General features: G+C 47.8%; 2 protein-coding genes across 2 annotated transcripts in view; both read right to left on the reverse strand.

The window, feature by feature from the left end:
* Positions 1 to 23,715, reverse strand: part of LOC309550274 (uncharacterized protein) — a gene marked incomplete at both ends in the record, with an annotated part of 1,476,097 nt that overhangs the window by 1,042,421 nt on the left and 409,961 nt on the right.
* LOC309549928 (zinc finger MYM-type protein 1-like) lies at positions 1,628 to 5,912 on the reverse strand (the record flags this gene model as incomplete). Its single annotated transcript, XM_082250413.1, has 4 exons — positions 1,628 to 1,645; positions 1,928 to 2,212; positions 4,252 to 4,354; positions 4,423 to 5,912. The coding sequence occupies 4 exons, from the start codon at positions 5,910 to 5,912 to the stop codon at positions 1,628 to 1,630; spliced, it is 1,896 nt and encodes a 631-aa protein (XP_082106539.1).

Raw genomic sequence — 23,715 nt, forward strand, 5'->3', positions numbered from 1 at the left:
AATGGGTGTTTATTGAATAGCGGAATAGAACAACAGTATCTAAAGAGTGTATCTCACAGTAAAATATGCAGACTAAGCCGCAATGTAATATTTTTTCCATAAATGGGTGTTTATTGAATAGCGGAATAGAACAACAGTATACAACGGGTGTATCTCACACGTACAGATACAGACTATGCCGCAATTTAATATTTTTCCCCTAAATGGGTGTTTATTGAATAGCGGACTAGAACAACAGTATACAACGAGTGTATCTCACACGTACAGATACAGACTAGGCCGCAATTTAATATCTTTCTGTCCCCTAAATGTTTTTTTTTATTGCAATGCGCAATACAACAGTATGCAATGGGCGTATCTCACTGTAACATATGCGGACAGGGCCGCAATAAACTCTTTTGTCCCCTAAATAGTTTTTTTTATTGCAAAGCACAATACAACAGTATGCAATGGGTGTATCTCACTTTAACATATGCAGACAGGGCCTCAATTAACTTTTTTTGCCCCTAAATAGTTGTTTTTTATTGCAAGGTGCAATACAACAGTATGCAATGGGTGTATGTCACTGTAACGTATGAATGAAAAACTGAAAAATAATTGTCCCCTTAATTGGTGCTTGTTGAATAGCAGATTTGAAATGCAGTGTCTGTCTAAACAGTAAAATATGAAAGAAAAAAGTTTTTTTTCTTTTTAAAATGCAGATTAAGCAGACACATATGCACTGAGCTTGCAGGAAATGCCCGCCACACGCCGCACGCCTAACAGGTTGGATACTGTTGTTGTTCTATTCCGCTATTGAATAAAAAAAAAAAAAAAAAGATTTGAATGAAAAAAACTGAAAAATAATTTTTTTACCCTAAATACTGAAAAATAATTATTTCCCCCTCACATTGGTGCTTTTTGAAGAGCAGGTTAGAAAAGCAATGTCTGTCTAAAGACTGTATTTCAAAGCAAAATATGAAGGAAAAAATGTTTTTTCTTTTTAAAATGCAGATTAAGCACACACATATGCACTGAGGTTGCATGAAATGTGCAGCACCGCACGCCGCCCACCTAACACACTGATAACATTTTTTGTTTTTTTCTCCTTTCTCCTCCTCACTTGGCTCAGGTCAGGGCATAAAGATTGTGCACTGCACCCCCACACAATACAATCAATGTAGATCGCTGTCTGATTAAAGCAGATTGTTCCTATCCTATGTTTTCCCTACAAGCAATCTCTCCAGCCTGGCCCTACAGTAAACTCCTATCTCTCCCTCCGGGGAAAAAGATCGTGCACTGCACCCCCACACAATACAATCAATGTAGATCGCTGTATGATAAAGCAGATCAGTGGCATCTGGTGCTCAACATTTTTGGGGGGCGCAAAAAGAAAAATGTAATAGGTATTGATTTGCGGTAAAAAATTGTGTGACTTTGACGTCACACAAGTGTGAAAGGGGCCTTCAGTAATCAAGGAACAGTGCCTTGAAAAAGTATCCATAGTCACCCCTTGAAATAATCCACATTTTGTCATGTTATTTACAAGCAAAAACGTAAATGTATTTTATGTGATAGACTGGCACAAAATTGTGAACTGGAAGGAAAATGGAAGAAAAATGACAATTGGATTGCTTTCAACATTTTATTAACAAAATTCACAAACCTGAAACAAGAAAACCAAACCGCAAAAAGTCACCAGGTACTATTTGAAAAGAAATTTTGCTCTTCTTTCCTTTTGGCATGCAAATTTTTCTATCACCTTCTGGTTGAAATCTGGCATCTCTGTCACCAGTCTCTTTTCCATTGACAGCATGGCCAATGCATTCAACCTCTCCTGGGTCATGGTGTTCCTCAGAAAAGTTTTTATTCTTTTCAGGGTTGAGAAGCACCTCTCAGCCTCTGCTGTGGTCATGGGTGTGGTGATGAGAATCTTCAGGAGAGTGACAGTCTCTCCAAAGACTTCTTTAAGATTGTTCTCCACAAGCAGCTGGAATAAGTCCACAGCACCATGGCAGGTTCGAAATTCCTCCTTGGAGTAGATGAGACTAAGCTCTGTTCTTAACTTACTCCCATCGAGTACAGGATAGGTCTTCACAGTTGTGCTCAGTGCCTCCTTTGGAAATTCCCTTGCATACTGTTTAAACTTGTTCGCTTGAAGCAGGGTGGCACTAACCAGGTGGTTTGTGAAGGAGAAGCGCTCCATGGTGTGTAGGAGGATGGTATCACAGACCTATCGAGAATGATAAAAAAACAAGATTAGGTACTGGTGACAAAATGTCAATGTCATGCGTTAGCTCTCTGAGCATCAGAAATGCATGAAACTTAACATATGTACTCAGAATGTCTTGGGCATTTGTATGGGATGCAGAGAAATTATGATTTGAAAAAGCACTTGTTAAAATGTTCAGGTTTAAGTTATTATAAAGGAAGATCATTTTCAGTGTTTTTGAATCCAGAATTTCTCAGAACTCCATACACATGAACAGGACATTCTAAGTACATTTTTATGAGTTGTATGCATTTCTGATGGTCTGGGAGCTATGAAGGCTGTAATACCAATGTTGTCCACTAGAGGAAAAAAACAAACAACAAATTCTTATAGATCACATCATTTTTATTGTAAGAAAAATATTTTTCTTTCCAATCTTCATACAGGGAGTGCAGAATTATTAGGCAAATGAGTATTTTGACCACATCATCCTCTTTATGCATGTTGTCTTACTCCAAGCTGTATAGGCTCGAAAGCCTACTACCAATTAAGCATATTAGGTGATGTGCATCTCTGTAATGAGAAGGGGTGTGGTCTAATGACATCAACACCCTATATCAGGTGTGCATAATTATTAGGCAACTTCCTTTCCTTGGGCAAAATGGGTCAAAAGAAGGACTTGACAGGCTCAGAAAAGTCAAAAATAGTGAGATATCTTGCAGAGGGATGAAGCACTCTTAAAATTGCAAAGCTTCTGAAGCGTGATCATCGAACAATCAAGCATTTCATTCAAAATAGTCAACAGGGTCGCAAGAAGCGTGTGGAAAAACCAAGGCGCAAAATAACAGCCCATGAACTGAGAAAAGTCAAGCGTGCAGCTGCCAAGATGCCACTTGCCACCAGTTTGGCCATATTTCAGAGCTGCAACATCACTGGAGTGCCCAAAAGCACAAGGTGTGCAATACTCAGAGACATGGCCAAGGTAAGAAAGGCTGAAAGACGACCACCACTGAACAAGACACACAAGCTGAAACGTCAAGACTGGGCCAAGAAATATCTCAAGACTGATTTTTCAAAGGTTTTATGGACTGATGAAATGAGAGTGAGTCTTGATGGGCCAGATGGATGGGCCCATGGCTGGATTGGTAAAGGGCAGAGAGCTCCAGTCCGACTCAGACGCCAGCAAGGTGGAGGTGGAGTACTGGTTTGGGCTGGTATCATCAAAGATGAGCTTGTGGGGCCTTTTCGGGTTGAGGATGGAGTCAAGCTCAACTCCCAGTCCTACTGCCAGTTTCTGGAAGACACCTTCTTCAAGCAGTGGTACAGGAAGAAGTCTGCATCCTTCAAGAAAAACATGATTTTCATGCAGGACAATGCTCCATCACACGCGTCCAAGTACTCCACAGCGTGGCTGGCAAGAAAGGGTATAAAAGAAGAAAAGCAAATGACATGGCCTCCTTGTTCACCTGATCTAACCCCATTGAGAACCTGTGGTCCATCATCAAATGTGAGATTTACAAGGAGGGAAAACAGTACACCTCTCTGAACAGTGTCTGGGAGGCTGTGGTTGCTGCTGCACGCAATGTTGATGGTGAACAGATCAAAACACTGACAGAATCCATGGATGGCAGGCTTTTGAGTGTCCTTGCAAAGAAAGGTGGCTATATTGGTCACTGATTTGTTTTTGTTTTGTTTTTGAATATCAGAAATGTATATTTGTGAATGTTGAGATGTTATATTGGTTTCACTGGTAAAAATAAATAATTGAAATGGGTATACTGTATATTTGATTTTTGTTAAGTTGCCTAATAATTATGCACAGTAATAGTCACCTGCACACACAGATATCCCCCTAAAATAGCTAAAACTAAAAACTACTTCCAAAAATAGTCAGCTTTGATATTAATGAGTTTTTTGGGTTCATTGAGAACATGGTTGTTGTTCAATAATAAAATTAATCCTCAAAAATACTCATTTGCCTAATAATTCTGCACTCCCTGTATCTAAAAGAGGGAGCTATCAAAAAAAAAAAAAAATACTTTCTACAAATAAAAACTAACCTCGGTTGCAATAAGTTTATGGGCTTCTGGATTAAGCGAGCACCACCTCTTCGGTTGAGAACCACCTTCACTGATTTGGCCAACCAGGTAATGGAGAGAATCTCTGAAAAATGTAGAAGAAGTAATAATAATTGAAACAACAACAAGGAAAAGGATGAATAAAGCTGCTACCTGATCTTCTGTATGCTCTGCTGGAACTGCTGGATGCTCCCCTTAATGTGGACTGAATCTATGTCCTTCCGCTGGAGTTTGGCATAGAGGAAGTCCACATGTGGCATGATGTTGTGGAAAAGGGTCAGAAAAAATCTAAAATCCTGATCCTCCAGCAGCATGGCAAAGCCTCTTGCCTCTCTGGTGGTAGTTAGGTCAAAGTCACCTGATTCTTGTATTGTTTTAAAACAGCGAATGAGGTCCTCTCTGTGCTCAAACACTGTATTGACGGCACGGCTGTGGAAGTTCCATCTGACGCTGCTTGATGTTGGTAGTCTATGGGCAACTACTTTATCAAGAACATCTGTGCGCTTAGGTGATCTTGAAAAAAAGCTGGTAAACCCTTCAAGGTTAGAAAAAAAATGTCTTACTTTGGATATGCGAGAAGTGGCCTGCTGAATTATTAGATTAAGCTGATGTGCATAGCAGTGGATGTAATGGGCATTTGGGTAAACATCTTGTATCTTCCTCTGAACACCTGCAGTGGCACCCCTCATCACACTAGCTCCATCATAGGCTTGGCAGATGAGTTTACTCTTCTGATCCTCTGGAAGGATGACAGAAAGACGCTCTTGTAGTGCTGTAGCAATGGAATCAGCTGTAGTTGAATGCAGAGAAATAAACTCAAAAAACCTCTCTTGTATGTTGCTTTTGGCATCAATGTAGCGCAGCACAAGCACAAGTTGGCACTGTGTGGCAATATCAGTGGTCTCGTCGGCCTGGATTGACAGAAAATCGCTGTTTCGTGCTTCTTGGATAATGTGTTCTTTCACAACAGACAACATACAGTCCAATAGCTCGTTCTGCACGGTTTTCGAAGTTCCCTTAAACACAGTGGCGTTCTCGAGGTGCTCTTTCAAAACTCCATCTAGAGAAGCAACAAAATCGACCAAGCCACGGAATATCCCAGGATTATCTGAAGTCTCACTCTCGTCATGCAAAGCCAGTTCAAATGCACCACAGAATTTCACACAGTCTATAATTCTAGACAGGATGTGTCGATTTTTGGAGACTTCCTCATTGTGCCTTCTAATGTCACTCCCATAGCCTTCATCTAGCTGTTCAGCAATGCTATGCCTCCCAAAAAACTGGAGCCTCATAGCATTGTCATGATGGCTTCGGCTATTTTCATGCTGCTTGCACTTTCCAGTGAGCTGCTTTAAGTCGCAAACCCCTGTTGTTGTCCACAACGTTTCAGTTCCAGGACTTTGAAACAGCAAACAGGGAAAACAATAGAAGGCATGACTCACATTGCATCCAGCTAGCCAACTCCGTCTCTCATAACAAGTGGTGGAAAAGCACCGAGTGTAAGCTCGACCACGATCACTTGACTGTTGCTTAATTTCCAAGCTGGGCCGATCTGGTCCAAGCTCCTTTATCTTCTTTTTCTCTTCATCTGAACGCCTTGTGAAGGGGTTTTGTTTTAAAGATAAAACTGAATTTTCTTTCATGGTTAACAAATTTGCCTCGCTTCCACAATGATCAGTACCTAGGAGTCAAATGACAATATGGGAATGTTTAGAAGAGAGATCGGTATGGCACTGCTCTATGCAAGTGTCTATTTTATCAAGAGTTATGATAGTTAGGCTAGGAGGTTTGAAGGCTTTTTGCACGCCACCCTGAAGCCTCGTACACACAATGAGAATATCCAACAAATGAACCTTAGAATTTTTTTGGACTACTTAATGATTTTTACAGTGGTCATTATACAGTGACATGTTATACTGACTATATGCCAATAATCAGGAGAAGTGGTATTGCTGTGTAAACAAAAGCAAGACAAAGGTGCAGCAGCAGATGGAAACTGATAGAGATTGTTGATAATATAAACATTACTCCTGGTGACAACCGAGGATTCCCTCCCACTTCCTGATTGGCTTTGAGGCAGGAATCAAAGAGAAATCTCCCCAATTGGACACAGATCACAAAAAATATCTTACGGGGGTTAGAATTATCCCCTACCCTAAAAAAAAAACAATAAAAACTACCTTTGGCTCTCCTTTAACCACACCTCAAGAAATGTCATTGAGTCATTGCTGGAGTGTATGTAGAGAGGAAGGAGCTGCAAAGAGGCTACATGAGATCAGCAGGATAAAAGGATGAATCAAAAAATAATAATAAAATATATATATATTAAATACAATGTGTACATCTAACCACTCTATCTAGAATATATATATATATATATATATATATATATATGTTACATATATACATAAGATACTTTATACACAGAATTGGGGGGGGGGGGGGTGATTGGAGATTTCTCATCATGCCATGCCAAGATATAGATACCGCATACACATAGGATATTGAAAATATGATCATCCTCATCATTGTATTATACACCCATCATCATCATCATCATCTCCATATAATACACCCTTCATCATCATCCTCATCATTGTATTATACACCCATCATCATTATCTCATATAGCGCCTTGTGGGTATATACATTATGCATGGCTGTGTGCAGCCTGACATTACAATACATTGTGCTGCATGCTATTATAACACACGGGGGGATTGCACGCCGCTCAGCATTCCAGCAGATCCATTCCGGCGTTGTATGTAGGAGTAAAAACGCACACATACCTATATATGTACATCTATACATGCATTCACAAATGTAAAAGATCAGTGCTGAGGATGCGGTAACCCTTAGCAACCAAAGCCCTAGCATCCAGTGCTGACGATGCAGTAACCCATAGCAACCAAAGCCCTAGTACCCAGTTCTGAGGATGCACAAGGCACTGAGGCAGCGGCTTCAATCACTTCCCTGCTCTCCTGGGCTGGCTGACTCGACTGTGACTCTGTGAGACATCTCGACCACGCACTGCTCCTTCTCGCTCTAACGGCGGGCGGGAACTGGGACGCATGCACCGCCCCACGACGACGTCAGCCGGGATGTCCTGAATGATTGGTCCAGGCTGGAGTCTGCACCAATCACAGGACTACAAGTGTAAAAGTGGGGAGTGTTGGGCGCATTGCTCTGCACCCCGATGACACCCAGAAGGCCGCCAATCGGCGCCTCTGCTGTCAGCACGTGGGATGCCAAACCCCTCCCCCACCATAGCCAGCAATAGGTCCGGCGCCCCTAGTGGGCTTTAAATGGTAATTTTTTCTTCTTTGAAGATGCTGGTTGGGGGGGGGGCGCCCCTGCGCCCCCTATCGACCGGCCGCCACTGGCTAAGAACGTTGTATTCTGTGGCTGAAGGTACATTAGGCATTCACAGGATACAGAAGTGTTGCCCATTCCAGGCCCCAAAAATGAGCCCACATGCGTTTACCTGACAGCTAAGAACGTTGTATTCTGTGGCTGGATGTACATTAGGTATTCACAGGAAAAATAATTGTCGGCCATGAAAGGCCCCAAAAATTAGACATTCAATGGACATGAAATGCCTTTTATGCCGCTGTATTTACCGAAGACAAGGACCATGAATTGTTGTGGGTGGATGGCGATCTGGTGGATATTTGAGGCCTGTCATGAGGAATTTTAATCAAACATGGTCTACTGGTCACATGTGTTGAATTCCTATGAGATCCATGCCTCATTCATTTTTATAAATGTGAGGTAGTCAACACTGTCATGAGCTAAGCGAGTGCGCTTATCGGTCACGATCCCCCTGCTGCGCTGAACGTCCTTTCAGACAGGACACTGGACAGGGGGGCAAGCCAACAGTTCCATTGCAAATTGTGCAAGCTCTGGCCAGAGGTCAAGCCTGCCCACCCAGTAGTCCAGGGTTCATCACTCCTCAGAGCATCCACATTGGCCGTTAACCAGATGTAGTCGGACACCTGACGATCTAGGCGTTCCCTGATGCTGGATCTGGAGTACAGCTGTCGATGGGTCGGCTGAAAGAATGATCTCATATCTAAAGTGACCAACACATCTTCAAAATGTCCTCTTCTTGCAGCCGCTGTTGGGTTGGTACCCGGAACGGTTTCTCTGTGAGTGGAAATTCCTCTGCCAGCGAACGCAAAATCAGAATGCAGCATTTCTCAAAGCAAGGCCTGGAAGTTCTGCGTTCTTACCGCCCTCTGTGATGGTGGAAACATTTCTGTCATTTTTTGTTTGTACCGGGGGTCTAAGTATGTTGCCACCCAGTACTGGTCCTTGCCCTTTATGCTTTTTATACAGGGGTCCCCCCTTAAAACACTGGAGCATGAAGGCCCCCATTTGCACTAAACTGGAATCGGTTTAGTGGCCTGGCTCCAGCTCATCATCCAGGATAATGTCATCCTTGTTCTCCTCCCCCATCCACGGACAACACCAGGGATCCCAGAAAGGTTTAAAGCATGCTCTTCTTGCTCCTCCTCATCCGCCCCGGTACCTTCCTCCTCTGACTCCTCTTCAGACTCCTGTTGTTGACTTGTCTCAGATGAAGTAGCACCCCCTGGGATTTCATCCAACATTGCAACTTCCTCATCTTGCTGCTCTTGCTCCTCGACGGCTTGATCAATGACACGACACAATGCACGCTCCAGAAAGAAGTCGTAAGGTACGATATTACTGATCAGTTTGGTGATCTCATTGAATGGCCGCAGGAGTCTGCATGCGTCGCACATGAGCAGCCACTGGCGCGGTGAAAAAAACCCAAGCTCCCCAGAACCTGTCCTGCCGCAGAGTTCGTACAGGTAGTCGTTAACTGCACGTTTCTGCTGGAGCAGCCTATCAAACATATGCAACGTTGATTTCCATCACGTCAGGCAGTCACAAATAGGACGTCTGAAGGGCAGGTTGTGTCGCCGCTGAATGTCAGCAAGGCGAGCCATGGCTGTGTAAGATCTTCTGAAATGGCCCAAGATTTTCCTGGCCTGCCGCAGAGTGCCAGAGATACAGTCAGGTCCATAAATATTGGGACATCAACACAATTCTAATCTTTTTGGCTCTATACACCACCACAATGGATTTGAAATGAAACAAACAAGATGTTTTTTAACTGCAGACTTTCAGCTTTAATTTGAGGTTATTTACATCCAAATCAGGTGAAAGGTGTAGGAATTACAACAGTTTGTATATGTGCCTCCCACTTTTTAAGGGACCAAAAGTAATGGGACAGATTAACAATCATAAATCAAACTTTCACTTTTTAATACTTGGTTGCAAATCCTTTGCAGTCAATTACAGCCTGAAGTCTGGAACGCATAGACATCACCAGACGCTGGGTTTCATCCCTGGTGATGCTCTGCCAGGCCTCTACTGCAACTGTCTTCAGTTCCTGCTTGTTCTTGGGGCATTTTCCCTTCAGTTTTGTCTTCAGCAAGTGAAATGCATGCTCAATCGGATTCAGGTCAGGTGATTGACTTGGCCATTGCATAACATTCCACTTCTTTCCCTTAAAAAACTCTTTGGTTGCTTTCGCAGTATGCTTCGGGTCATTGTCCATCTGCACTGTGAAGCGCCGTCCAATGAGTTCTGAAGCATTTGGCTAAATATGAGCAGATAATATTGCCCGAAACACTTCAGAATTCATCCTGCTGCTTTTGTCAGCAGTCACATCATCAATAAATACAAGAGAACCAGTTCAATTGGCAGCCATACATGCCCACGCCATGACACTACCACCACCATGCTTCTCTGATGAGGTGGTATGCTTTGGATCATGAGCAGTTCCTTTCCTTCTCCCTACTCTTCTCTTCCCATCACTCTGGTACAAGTTGATCTTGGTCTCATCTGTCCATAGGATGTTGTTCCAGAACTGTGAAGGCTTTTTTAGATGTTGTTTGGCAAACTCTAATCTGGCGTTCCTGTTTTTGAGGCTCACCAATGGTTTACATCTTGTGGTGAACCCTCTGTATTCACTCTGGTGAAGTCTTCTCTTGATTGTTGACTTTGACACACATACACCTACCTCCTGGAGAGTGATCTTGATCTGACACACATACACCTACCTCCTGGAGAGTGTTCCTGATCTGGCCAACTGTTGTGAAGGGTGTTTTCTTCACCAGGGAAAGAATTATTCGGTCATCCACCACAGTTGTTTTCCATGGTCTTCCGGGTCTTTTGGTGTTGCTGAGTTCACCGGTGCATTCTTTCTTTTTAAGGATGTTCCAAACAGTTGATTTGGCCACACCTAATGTTTTTGCTATCTCTCTGATGGGTTTGTTTTGTTTTTTCAGCCTAATGATGGCTTGCTTCACTGATAGTGACAGCTCTTTGGATCTCATATTGAGAGTTGACAGCAACAGATTCCAAATGCAAATAGCACACTTGAAATAAACTCTGGACCTTTTATCTGCTCCTTGTAAAAAGGGATAATGAGGGAATAACACACACCTAGCCATGGAACAGCTGAGCAGCCAATTGTCCCATTACTTTTGGTCCCTTATAAAGTGGAAGGCACATATACAAACTAGGGATGCACCGAAATTATCGGCCGAAAATGAGCCTATCCCATTTCGGCCGATAATGGGTTAACATTGCCGAAAATAATGGCCGCCGTGAGGAAGGAGGAGGGTACAGCGCAGGGCAGGTTTTAAAAGTCCCGCCTCTGGCCGGCCGCCCGCCTCTCAATGACGTCCCTACTACTAGATGTGTGCATGAATGGACATACCAGGCGGGGGGCGGGGCAAGCGGCCGCTATAGATAGAACTATGTGATCCATCCCTGTCAGCTCAGCGCGACTATGTGTGAATGAGAAGTGACCTGACACCGGGCGGAGGGAGCGGCCGCTAATAACTATAATTATGTGAGCCTTCACTTCACTGTCAGGCATGTATCTCCGCTGACAGTGAAGGCTCACATAGTTATAGTTATTAGCAGCCGCTCCCCCCACCCCCCCGCCCGGTGTCAGGTCACTTCTCATTCACACACAGTCCCACTGAGGTGACAGGGAAGGATCACATAGTTCTATCTATAGCGGCCGCTCGCCCTGCCCTCCCGCCCGGTATGTTGCTTCATTCAACACAGATAGTAGTAGTGACATCGCCGGGAGGCGGGCCGCCGGCCAGAGGCGGGACTTTTGAATGAAGGACACCCGAGTAGGGACGCAGAGCCGGGGGGGGGGGGGGGGGAGAGTGTACTGCCGAGGGGGACGCTGAGGCAGTGGGGGGGGGGGGGGAGCTGAGGCAGCTTACCAATGGTATTTGTATTATGAAGCATGAGGGGTTAATGTATTGTCACTGCTGGTCACTCATCTATTAGTGACCGACCAGTGGCAGGTAATTAACCCCTTTGTGCTGCATTAGTGCAACCAGTATCAGTGTTAATTAACACTGGTTGCACTGACACTGGTTGCACTAATGCAGCACAAAGGGGTTAATTAACTGCCACTGGTCGGTCACTAATAGATGAGTGACCAGCAGTGACAATACATTAACCCCTCATGCTTCATAATACAAATACCATTGGTAATTAAATTAACCTCTTGCCAACCCATCACAGTACATATACTGTGACAGGGTGGCAGCGACAGGTGTACGTCGCTGCCTGTTTTTGGTGTATGACCCTGTTCTATCCATTTTAAATTTTTTTGGGGGAAAAAGTCATTTTCGGTTTTCGGTTTTCAGCCAAGGGCATCCTGCATTTTCGGTTTCGGTCCAAAATTTTCATTTCGGTGCATCCCTAATATAAACTGTTGTAATTCCTACACCTTTTACTTGATGTGGATGTAAATACCCTCAAATTAAAGCTGGAAGTCTTCAGTTAAAGCACATCTTGTTTGTTTCATTGCAAATCCATTGTGGTGGTGTATAGAGCCAAAAAGATTAGAATTGTGTCGTTGTCCCAATATTTATGGACCTGACTGTATATTCACTTGCCCCTGAACATGGCCATACAGCTCTGGAATGCCCTTCTGCGAGAAATATTTCCTTCCTGGGACCTTCCATTGTTGTGTTCCAATGGTCACAAATTTCCGAAAGGCCTCTGAGTCCACCAGTTGATATGGCAGTAGTTGGCGAGCTATCAGTTCCGACAAGCCAGCAGTCAACCGTTGGGCAAGAGGGTTATCCGGCGTCATCATTTTTTTTTTAAGCTCCAACATTTGGGCCACGGAAGCCTGCCTTTTTCCAGGACAACGTGAGGATGGCATGATGGAAGGTGGAGTGGAGGACAATTGTGAGGAGAGAGGAGAAGGAGAAGAGGCTGGACGGTGAGAGCCTGGAGTGTGGCTTTGTGGGTTCTGGTGACGTTGCTCCCACTGGGCTCGTGATGGGAATCCAGGTGCCTTCATAAGGCAGTCGTCCATAGGTGAGTGTTGGGCTTACCGCGACTTATGTGTTGACTGCAAAGGCTGCAGATGGCAACACTATTGTCAGCAGCAGACACATTAAAAAGAACCAACACTGCAGAGCAATGTGTCGGCGTCCTGGGAGTGCCAGATGTGACTGTACATGGTTGATGGCTCGCTCCTGATACATTAGCAGTCTGCTTTGTCCCTCCTGTGCAATGTACATATCCAGAGAGAGGGAATCCGAACCTGGAAAGGTTTTTCCTATTGAAGCACGATTGGTTCTAATGTCATAAGACATATAGGACCCACAGCATCTGGTGAGTGGGCAATTTATTTATTTATCACGGGAAAGGAAGCACCAAGTTATTAGAAGAAGCACCAGCACTTTAGCACATATATCGAAATTGGACTTTATATACTATTTTAAAGGTTGATACTATACACTGTACATTGGATGGACTATTTTTTTATTATTAATTTTGAAGTGATTTATTTATATTGAAGATTTATTTTCCACTATGAACTTTTAGCACATATTTGAGTATATGTATTTCCACTAGGGAACAGCAAGCGCTAGAGGTATCACTATTGTGAATACTTTTCTTTCAATGTACATTCCGCCTGCTTCTCCTCCCTATCTGCTGGTCCATCTCTCCCTCTGAACTCCCCTCCTCTTTCTTTCTTGTGGGCACCCACGTGACATCCATAGACACGTCATCATTGACGTCACATTCCCCACCATTAACATTTGAGATCTTGGAGTAGGCAGCAACAGCGGGGACCAACCTCTTTGGGCTAATCTGGATACAGACATCAGACTGCTGAGTGGCGGCTGTTGCTACCTCCTCTTCCTGATTCGATGCCAAGAACGCACCTTCTGAAACTTCACACTTTGGCTCCGGCCTACTGCTTCTTCCCTACCCCTACCACCCCTGCGTAAGGGCCTGCCTCTTCCTCTGCCTGTCATTTTAAATTACCCTGTGACAAAAGTCTCTAGAGAAGCGCAGTATATGTGGAAGAAGATATATAAATACCCCAATAAAACTTGATAAGAGAACTCACTTAAAATATACACATCAGGGGGGGCGTGGCTTGGACCCGATCCAATATGGCCGCTTAACTCTGAGCTCCTGCACTGAGGGGTCTGATTTTACCTCATCCTGAGCCCTTTCCTTGCTCCTACCTTAGCCTGAATCATGGGAAGTAAAGCCAGAAGTGCTTCTGCCACCCGAGCGGGAACCCCGGGAGATTTAGAGCTACAACTCAGCCGCAATATCCCAGACATTTTCCGAACACAGCGGCCCTCCCTGTCTTCCTCATCCTCTCAAACCGCCCGCTCACGTTCCCGCTCGCCGAACAGGCAAGCCGTAGAGCTGGGAGCCTCTCTGCCTTCGCCCTCGCATGATCCCCAGAGAGCTCCAGTGACCCCGCCGACCCTTTCCATGGCGGATTTGCAGCTTGTAGCCGCTGACATTAAGGCGGCCATGGCGGCGGCAATAGCGGACCTCCGCAGGGACTTCCAAGCTATGTCAGCGAGGGTTGAGGAGGTCGAGTTGGTCACCGCCCGCCATGACACTTCCCTTGGGCATGTCCACCAGGTGACAGAATCGCATGCTGTCCTCCTCCGTGATCTCAACCGGCATGTGGAGGACCTTGACAATCGGGGCCGCCGAAGGAACCTCCGAGTGAGGGGAGTACCTGAGAGCATTGAACACCAGAACTTACCTCATGCAGTCACTTCCATATGTAATGATCTCCTCGGCAGGCCCCCTGAAGCACCCGTGGTGTTCGAACGCATCCATCGGGCCCTACGACCCCGTGGCAGGGAGAATGATCCTCCAAGGGATGTGGTGTGCTGCCTGGCCAATTTCCAGCTAAAGGAGGATGTCTTGAGGAATGCCAGGATGAGACAGCACCTCACGTTCCAGGGTGCCGACATCAAGTTGTTCCAGGATCTCTCTGCCATAACGCTGCAGAGACGCCGAGAGCTTCGCCCTCTGCTGGAGGAACTCAGGTCCAGGGCGATCATTTACCGATGGAAGTTCCCCTTCGGTCTGTCGGCCTCCTCACAGGGCCGTACGGCCCTATTGCGTGTACCAGAGGACCTCGACCACTTCTGTGCCACCCTGGGCATCCCTCCTGTCAACGTCCCCGACTGGTACAGCGAGTTCCGCATCTCCCCGATGCACCGAGCGACCTCCATGGATGGGATCCAGATGGCCGACAATTTTGGCGTGGGCCGCCGCCGCTCCCACCCGCCCTCCTCACCGCCAGGCAATGGCAGGGATGCGCCCCGCAATGGGAGCCCGACGGCCTCACCCGTCCACCGGAGAGCGCGCCACGCTCCATAGACTTCCCCACTCACCGCCTTTTCTCTGGTAGCACGGAACTGTTCTCCTGGATCCCGTTCCTCTGCTGGAGCTGACCCCATCCTCTGATGCCTTGAAGTGATGCCTTACTTGCCCTCACGAGATGCTCGCTGTCCCCGGACTTCCGGTCCCACCGATCTGCCGGCTATTCCTCCACTTCGGTCTTCTGTGAACGGTCCCACTGGCAATACTGACCTTGGATTCCACCTCCGGTGACTGTGAGTCTCCTCTTCCTTACTAATGCTCTCTCCGAGCGGCGAGAACTCCCTGCCTGCCCCCCGGGAGAGTCGGCTGCTGAACTTCCTTCTCGCTTACGCTGACCTCCGGCCTCCCCGGGAACCCTACAGCTGTGTGCCTTGGACTCCCCTCTCCCCTTGCTCTGGATCCCCCCCCCTGCCCCCGGTCTCCCCCCCCTCTCTACACCTGCACGTACACCCCGGGAACCCCCTTCTTCACACGGACATGGACCATTTTTATTTTTCATGGTATTGCTCAAGCATGTGCTGGGGGACGTGTAAGGTTTATGGATCATAGCGGATGTGCTCTCTGCATTTCTCCTCCTGCTTGAACTGAGCCTGCTATTAGTGATTTTACTCTCATTTAGGCTGAGAAGAATGCTAGGTTCGTAGTCAATGCTTGCACTGCACTCTGTTGTTCCCTCTCACTTTCCTCCCTCCCGCTCCCCCATCCTTCCCCCCCTCTCCCCTCCTTCCTCCCGCTCTTCCCCTCCCCTCCCCTCCCTCTTCCCCTCCCCTCCCCTCCCCTCCCTCTTCCCCTCCCCTCCCTCTTCCCCTCCCCTCCCCTCCCTCTTCCCCTCCCCTCCCCTCCCTCTTCCCCTCCCCTCCCTCTTCCCCTCCCCTCCCTCTTCCCCTCCCCTCCTCCCCTCCCCTCCCTCTTCCCCTCCCCTCTTCCCCTCCCCTCCCTCTTCCCCTCCTCTCCTTCCTCCCCTCCTTTCCTTCTTCCTCTCCCTTCCTTCTTTCCCTCCCCTCCCCTTCTTTTTCCCCTTCTTCTTCCCCCCCCCCCTCCTTCTTCCCCTCCCCTCCCCTTCCCCTCTCCTTCCCCCTCCCTCCCCTTCCATGTCCCCCCCCCTCATCCTCATCTCCTTGCCTACTCCTCCTCCCCTCTCTTACCTTTCCCTTCTCCTCCTAGCTTGCACACGGATGTTGTCTTTGTAGAAGGGCGCAATGCCCGATCTAGATGAGTGGTGCCCTGCTATGTGTACGGAGGCGGTGCCCCTGTGCTGACACTTCGGTTCCGCCCCCCTTCCATTGCCAGGGCCATTGCCCGTATCGCTTGGTTGCCTGCGGGACATTCCTGTTTTGCCTTGCTTCCCCCCCGGGCTGCCATTCGCACCCCTGGGGGGGGGGGTGGGGTATGTCATGGATGCCTACGCCCCTTGTGCCGTTGCATATGCATCACAGTCGGGGACGCCCGGTCCTGCTGTCGGCCCGCCCCCCAGGATAGCTACATACCTGCGCTCCTTTAGCTGGATCACATCCTTAATGGAGTGCGGGGGTGCTGGCTGGCAGCGGGCTGCTGGGGTCACCGACGGGGTAAATGTTGCATACTGCTTTGTTGAGTCACTATATTCCGGGACGCGAATTGACTAAGTTAGGCTGCATGCCAACAGTTGTGGATTTTGATGGCATCACTGCTCTATTCCCTCCTTGTTATTGTTCAACTGTTCCAGCAAGTTTTCTTTTTTATCCATTTGTTCTTCTGTGCTACCTCGCCTTTCCCCGCCCTCTGACTGTTACCTGCCCTTGCTGAGTGAACTGACGCCTCATGGGTGGTCATGCTTACCCCTCTCTTCTCTTCCTTTCTGGTACCCCTCTGGTCTTCCCTCCTTTACTCTTACCTGACCACGACATGGATCACCTACACTTTGACCGCCCCTTGGTTTGCCCACTGTTACACGACTCCCTTACTGCAGACTTGCCCGTCATCCTTCAGATCCTCCCTGTCTCCCTCTCGACTCCCATCACTTCGTCATTACCACCCTCATTTTGACACTTATGGTAATCCCCGTTCCTCCCCTACGGCTCACCCAATGGCTCTGCTTCCCTGACGCCACATCACCGCTCCGCATCAGATTGTACTAGCTCCCTACTCCCTGAGTATGCTCCATGTTGTTTCTTTATTCACCGGGCTCATTCACCTACTACTAATGACCCCTGCAGGTCCCCAGAGTTCTGGCCACCGTGTTGGTTGTCTCCTCCCGCGCCCGCCAACGGTCGACGTTTCTTAACGGTCGCCCGACACCCTCCGACTTCCACACCCCCCCACCCCCTCTGAGCTCCCCAGCTGGTCTGTCGGTTCTCACGGTACTCTAACTCCCCTCCCGGCTCCTACCCTTCCATTTCCACCCTCCCCTTCTCTAACTCTTGACCTTTTTTTTTTTTTTTTTTTTTTTTTTTCTTTCCCCCTCCCTTATAGGGTGCACTGCAATGACCGCAACAGCACCCCAGCCTGATGGCCTCCGCCTTAAGGTTGTCTCCTTAAACGCCCGGGGTTTGAACACACCTCAGAAACGCTCGAAATTGCTCATGCACATGCACAGACTTAAAGCGGACATAGTGTTCTTGCAAGAGACGCACTTCCGTTCGGACGCTCTTCCTAAATGCACGAACAAACATTTTACTCAAGCTTTCCATGCTACGTCTGAGACTTCAAAGTCTAAAGGAGTCTCTATACTCATTGCAAAATCAACCCCTTTCTCCGTTTCCGACTCCCTGGCGGACGCCCAAGGACGTTATTTGCTGCTTCAAGGTACCCTTAAACATATCCAGATCACCCTCGCGAACGTCTATAGCCCCAACCAATCCCAGGTCTCGTTTTTCAGATCAGTATTTGGTGAATTGGCGCCTTTCCAACGGGGCACTTTGATCTTTGGGGGCGACTTCAATGTTCCCCTGGAACCACTGCTTGACACCTCCTCAGGTTCCTCGTGCTTACCTTACAAAGCCCTAAAACAGATTAAGATATGTCTTCGAGACCACAGGCTTCACGATTCCTGGCGGACACTCCATGCCAGTGACAGGGATTACACTTACTTCTCCCCACTCCACGCCAAATACTCCAGGATCGACTACCTGTTCCTCTCGCAATCTGCTCTCACATCTCTTACTGATGCCTCCATAGAGCCATCGATACTTTCGGATCATCACCCTATTTCTCTCACCCTATCCTTCCCGCTGTCTCTATCCAGAGATCGGGTTTGGAGCCTTGATTCCTCCTTGCTGACGGACAAAGCTAGATCGGCCGCCATCCGCGAATCTTTACAGGAATATTTCTCTGTCAACGCGACGCCTGACACGTCGACCCTCATTCAATGGGAAGCCCACAAATGCGTTGTCCGGGGTAAATTTATCGCGCTATCAGCGGCTCTAAGAAAAGAAAGGGAGGCTTTTGTCTCTGAACTGATCTCGCGCATTCGTACCTTGGAACTGGCCCATAAACGCTCCCTTGCTCAAGACACTTTAACGGCCCTTACCTCCGCTCGTGAAAAACTCGCGGAGGAGCTAGATCGGAAAATCAGACGTAGCTTCCTCCTGTCCCAAAAGGTTTTTTATGAACAGGCCAATAAAAGCGGTCGACTCCTTGCCACGGCCCTTCGCCAAAAGAAGGCGAAGTCCACGGTTCACTCCCTCCGCTCACCCTCTGGTTCCCTGGTAGCTAACAACCGAGACATTGCGGCAGAATTTGAGGCCTTCTACTGTAAACTTTACAACCTAGACCCAACACGCTCCCACCCCCCCTCCAACCCTACCAGATCTCAAGCCATCACGGACTTTCTTGCGTCCAACCTGCCCCAACAAGCTTCTCCCGATTTCCGTACTGCGCTGGATCTCCCCATCTCCAAACAGGAATGGGATTTTGCGCTTAAACAGATGCAACCCAATAAGAGCCCTGGCCCTGATGGCCTTTCTGTTGCATACTACAAATCCTTCCCTGACGTCCTTGCTGCCCCGTTCTTATCCGCCTTTAATTCTGTCTCCGCAGAAAACCCCCTGTCCCCGCGGATGCTTGAGGCCCACGTTGTGGTGATCCCGAAGGAAGGGAAGGACCCGACCTCCCCGGCCAGCTACAGGCCGATCTCCCTTATCAACGTGGATGTCAAGCTGTTCGCAAAGATTCTGGCTAATAGACTGCTCCCACTTCTACCTAAGGGGATTCACGAGGACCAGGTTGGTTTTGTCCCGGGCCGCGAAGCGCGGGATAATACCATCAAAGCGCTTAATCTGCACCACGTCCTCTCCACCACTAACCAGAAGGGGTTCCTGCTCTCCCTGGACGCTGAGAAGGCATTCGACAGGGTCTCGTGGGATTTTCTTGCGGCAACGCTCTCTGCCTGGGGATTGGGTCCCCGGTTCCTTGGCTACGTTATGGCCATGTACGCTAAACCGGAGGCGCGGGTCCGCGTTAATGACACCCTGTCGGGTGCCTTCCAGATTTCCAACGGTACCAGACAGGGATGCCCGTTGTCCCCCTTGATTTTCATCATGACTCTGGAGCCCCTTCTCCACAGGATTAGACACTGTGACACGATACACGGGATTAATTTCGCTGACAGGACGTACAAACTTGCCGCGTATGCGGATGATCTTCTGTTGTTCCTCTCTGATCCCATCACGACCCTACCTGCTCTCCTCAAAGTGTTCGATGAGTACGCTTCCCTTTCCAACTTTCGGATTAATTTTTCCAAATCCTTCGCGCTAAATGTCACTCTACCCCACTCGGACGTGGAGCGCTGTCGGGCGAATTTCCGCTTCACGTGGAAACCGGACTCGATCACTTACCTGGGCATTGAAATCCCTTCTAACCTCCAACTCTTGTTCGTTCGCAACTTCCCCCCGCTTTTCGCACGGATATCGAAAGACCTCCGATCCTGGTCCAAGCTTCAGCTGTCCTGGTTCGGCAGGGCAGCTGTCCTAAAAATGAATGCTCTACCCCGCCTCCTCTATGTCCTCCAAACGGTCCCCATACTGCTCCCCCCTTCCTTCTTTAAACATTACCGTCGTATCTGCACCTCCTTCTTGTGGGGGGACAAACAGCCCCGCATTGCTTATCAGACCCTCACGAGACCGAAGTCTAAAGGTGGTATTGGCCTTCCTGACTTGTACAACTACTACGCCGCTAGCCACCTTACTAGAATTGCGGACTGGAACATTCATGGGCCTCATAAGGATTGGGTTTCCATTGAGAGGGGCTTTACTTCTCTGGATCTCCACTCCTCGCCGTGGCTCCTGGATGCCCACGTCCCCCCCGCTCTAAAGCTCCACCCCCTCATTGGTCCCTCCCTCAAAGTTTTCCGTTCGGTTTGCACGTCTCGCTCCATCTCCATGGTTCCAGGCCCTATGACCCCTGTCCGCTTGAACCCGGATTTCCCTCCTGGCATGCACCGTACTTACCTGACCACAAACTGGGCCCAAGACCAGTTGAGGGCCCACCATCTTTGGGACAATGACGCCCCCCTCGATATACCCTCCATTGCTGAAAAGTCTGGCTTGCCCCCTTTACCTCCTTGGCCACACTTTCTCCTCAAGCAATACCTCCTGTCACTCTCTCGCAAGTGCCCCTCCTTGTCTGCCTTGACCCCGTTCGACCACTTGTGCCAACAGGAAGGCCCGATCCGCAGACTCCTTTCAACTATCCATTCTTTTCTGCTTGACGAACCCGATCCGGGGAAGCTTAAACGATGCGAGGATTGGGAAGCGGAATTGGCGGTCGCTCTCTCCCCAGAAGACTGGGACCTTATCCATACGAATAACCACAAATGTTCCCTTAATGTTACCACGCAGGAAAGCGGCTACAAGCTAGTTAGCCGCTGGTATTACACCCCCACGAGATTACACAGGCTCTTCCCTTCAACGTCACGGCTCTGCTGGAGATGTAACGCGGAACCTGGTACGCTCCTTCACGTTTTCTGGACCTGCCCTCGTCTTACCGCCTTCTGGGAAGAAGTCCATAGAATTATTACGCAAGTTACCACAGCAGACTTAGCCTTCACTCCTGCTCAATACCTTTTGCACCACTCTTCTACTTCCAGCAGGACTTATTCTAAATCTTTGGCGATCCTTATGGTGAATGCCGCCAGGCAGTGCATCCCGGCTCTGTGGAAGTCCACGCACGTACCTACCGTCAAGCAGTGGTTCCAGCGCCTCTCAAGGGTCGCGGAGATGGAGGAGTTGATTGCCATTTCCAGGGATACTCCCTCCAAACACCACAAAAAGTGGGCTTGCTGGACTCATTATATTTCCACGCCCGAATTCTCCCGTCTCTGTCAGTGACGACCCTACGGTACTGTCCTCATTGACCCCCTTGGACACACCGCTCTTTCTGGTCTCTTTCACGTTCCCTTTTGTCTCCCATTGAGATAAATTTTTTTTTTTTTTTTTTTCTCTCTCTCCCTCTCTCCCCCCCCCTCCTTCCCTGTTACTTTTCCCTTTGCCTCACCCCCCTGTCTTCCTTCCCCTCCCCGCCCTCCACGGGCTGCTTCGTTGTCTCTGGGCGGGCCCGGACAACTGGCTCCCCCCCTTCATTACATGACTTAGTTGCTCCGCAGCCGCTTCTCCCCGACGACTCCCCTGTCTCCCGTCCCTGGGTTTGGATCACCCAGGATATGGGTCTCGACATGGACCAGCTCGACCTGACCGCTTGTCCTCCTGCTGCCTCACCTCCTCTATAGTGTCTAATTCTTTGGCTTCTACTCTTGCCCCCCCTCTCTTTCCACTTCCGACCCCTGATTGTCTTCACACGCCTCACAGGGTAGAGTTGTCCCGGATCTCCACGGTTATCAATGTTGTTTATTGTAGGCTATTTTATACTGTTACATTTGCCGTCTTCGGCTGTTTACATGCTTGTACCATTTTGAAAATTTTGTACATTTCTGTCATGTTTCTTTTGCCAACTTGAACTGGTTGTACATTTGTACTTTATCTTTTATGAACCAATAAAATATTTTGAAAAAAAAAAAAAATATACACATCAATAATAAATATCAAAAAATGTGACATCAAAATAATAGTGATGTGATAAAGTGCATATGTGTCACAGTCACAGCTTTTATTTACACAATCATATATTGCTATTCCTTCACTGTGCATTTATTTATTATTTTCACTTTGGATCATATCTTATTGGGGACTTCGTTTAGTCTACCACCACTTGGCACTTTCATTCACTGTCACTTTTCCTTCACAGTGACGTTTGTTCGCTATTATTGGTTATAGCTTTTTGCTGCTACTTATTGGAGTCTGTTCTCACATATTTATGCATTTTTATGCACTTTTGGCACATATGCACTTTATCACATTACTATTATTTTGATGTCACATTTTTTGATATTTATTATTGATGTGTATATTTTAAGTGAGTTCTCTTATCAAGTTTTATTGGGGATCAATTGCACGCCAATTTTATTGCCTTTTATCTATTTATGTATGTGGTGACACTATACAGAATTGGCTGCTAATTCCTTTAATTCCCTATCTTGACTCTTTATCTATCACTCAGTTTTTATCTATAACATCTGGCATATGGTCAAGCGCATAGGTTCTTTTTATTCTCACTCCTGCATATAAATACCCCGCTTCAATCTGTGGTATTGGGGGGGCCACTGATTTATCACACCAGTTCTACAAAAAATTGGCCAGTAACTGTTGTCACTGTGTGTAGCACAGTTAACGCAGCAAAAGAGGCAATATTTTTGCAGGACACAAATACACTGTTCTAAAAGTATATTGTTAGATAACACCCCGCTTCAATCTATGGTTTAGGGGGGGTCACTGGTCTATTGCGCCAGTTATAATACTTGTCACTCTTTGTAGTTGTAGTATTGCTGCAGAAACGCTCACCACACCAGTCACAATGCTGCACAGTGCACAATACAAATCAACTATAATATGCTTTCTATATTAGAATAAAGAATTCTCCTCACCTCTCTGGTCAGATCTGTGTTTTATTAATAGAGATAAGAGTAATATCATGTGACAAGCGAGAGAAAGCAAGGTGGCAGCATTGGGTCTGGGTAAAGAGTGGGGGACAGAAGCATCGAATAAGGGTTGTGAGGAGTTGAGATCTGCAATGTTGAATAAGGGAATGAGGAGTGGGGGACAACAATGTTAGATGGGGGGTGAGGAGCGGGGAACAGCAGTGTTAGATGGGGGGGTGAGGAGCGGGGAACAGCGGTGTTAGATGGGGGGTGAGGAGCGGGGAACAGCGGTGTTAGATGGGGGGTGAGGAGTGGGGTACAGCAGTGTTAGACGGGGGGGGTGAGGAGCGGGGTATAGCAGTGTTAGATGGGGGGGTGAGGAGCGGGGAACAGCGGTGTTAGATGGGGGTGAGGAGTGGGGTACAGCAGTGTTAGACGGGGGGGGGGTGAGGAGCGGGGTATAGCAGTGTTAGATGGGGGGGTGAGGAGCGGGGGACAGTGGTGTCAGATGGGGGGGTGAGGAGCGGGGGCAGCGGTGGTAGATGGGGGCAGGTAGCCATGTCTGGTATCTTCTGACTCATGCAGAGTATAGATGGCACAGACATGGTGGGGTTACCGGTCATCCAGTATATACAGATCTGGGGGCCCAGTTGGTGTTGGGGCAGAGGACGGGATTAATGTTAGTAGTGACGAGGGAGGAAAGCTGCAGAATATTTCCAGAGGTGAGTGTCGGGGTCACCCTAAGCTCTGCCTCTTCCCCAGATAGATTA

Source organism: Pelophylax lessonae (assembly GCF_965119305.1).
Source record: "Pelophylax lessonae genome assembly, chromosome: 3".
Taxonomy (NCBI): domain Eukaryota; kingdom Metazoa; phylum Chordata; class Amphibia; order Anura; family Ranidae; genus Pelophylax; species Pelophylax lessonae.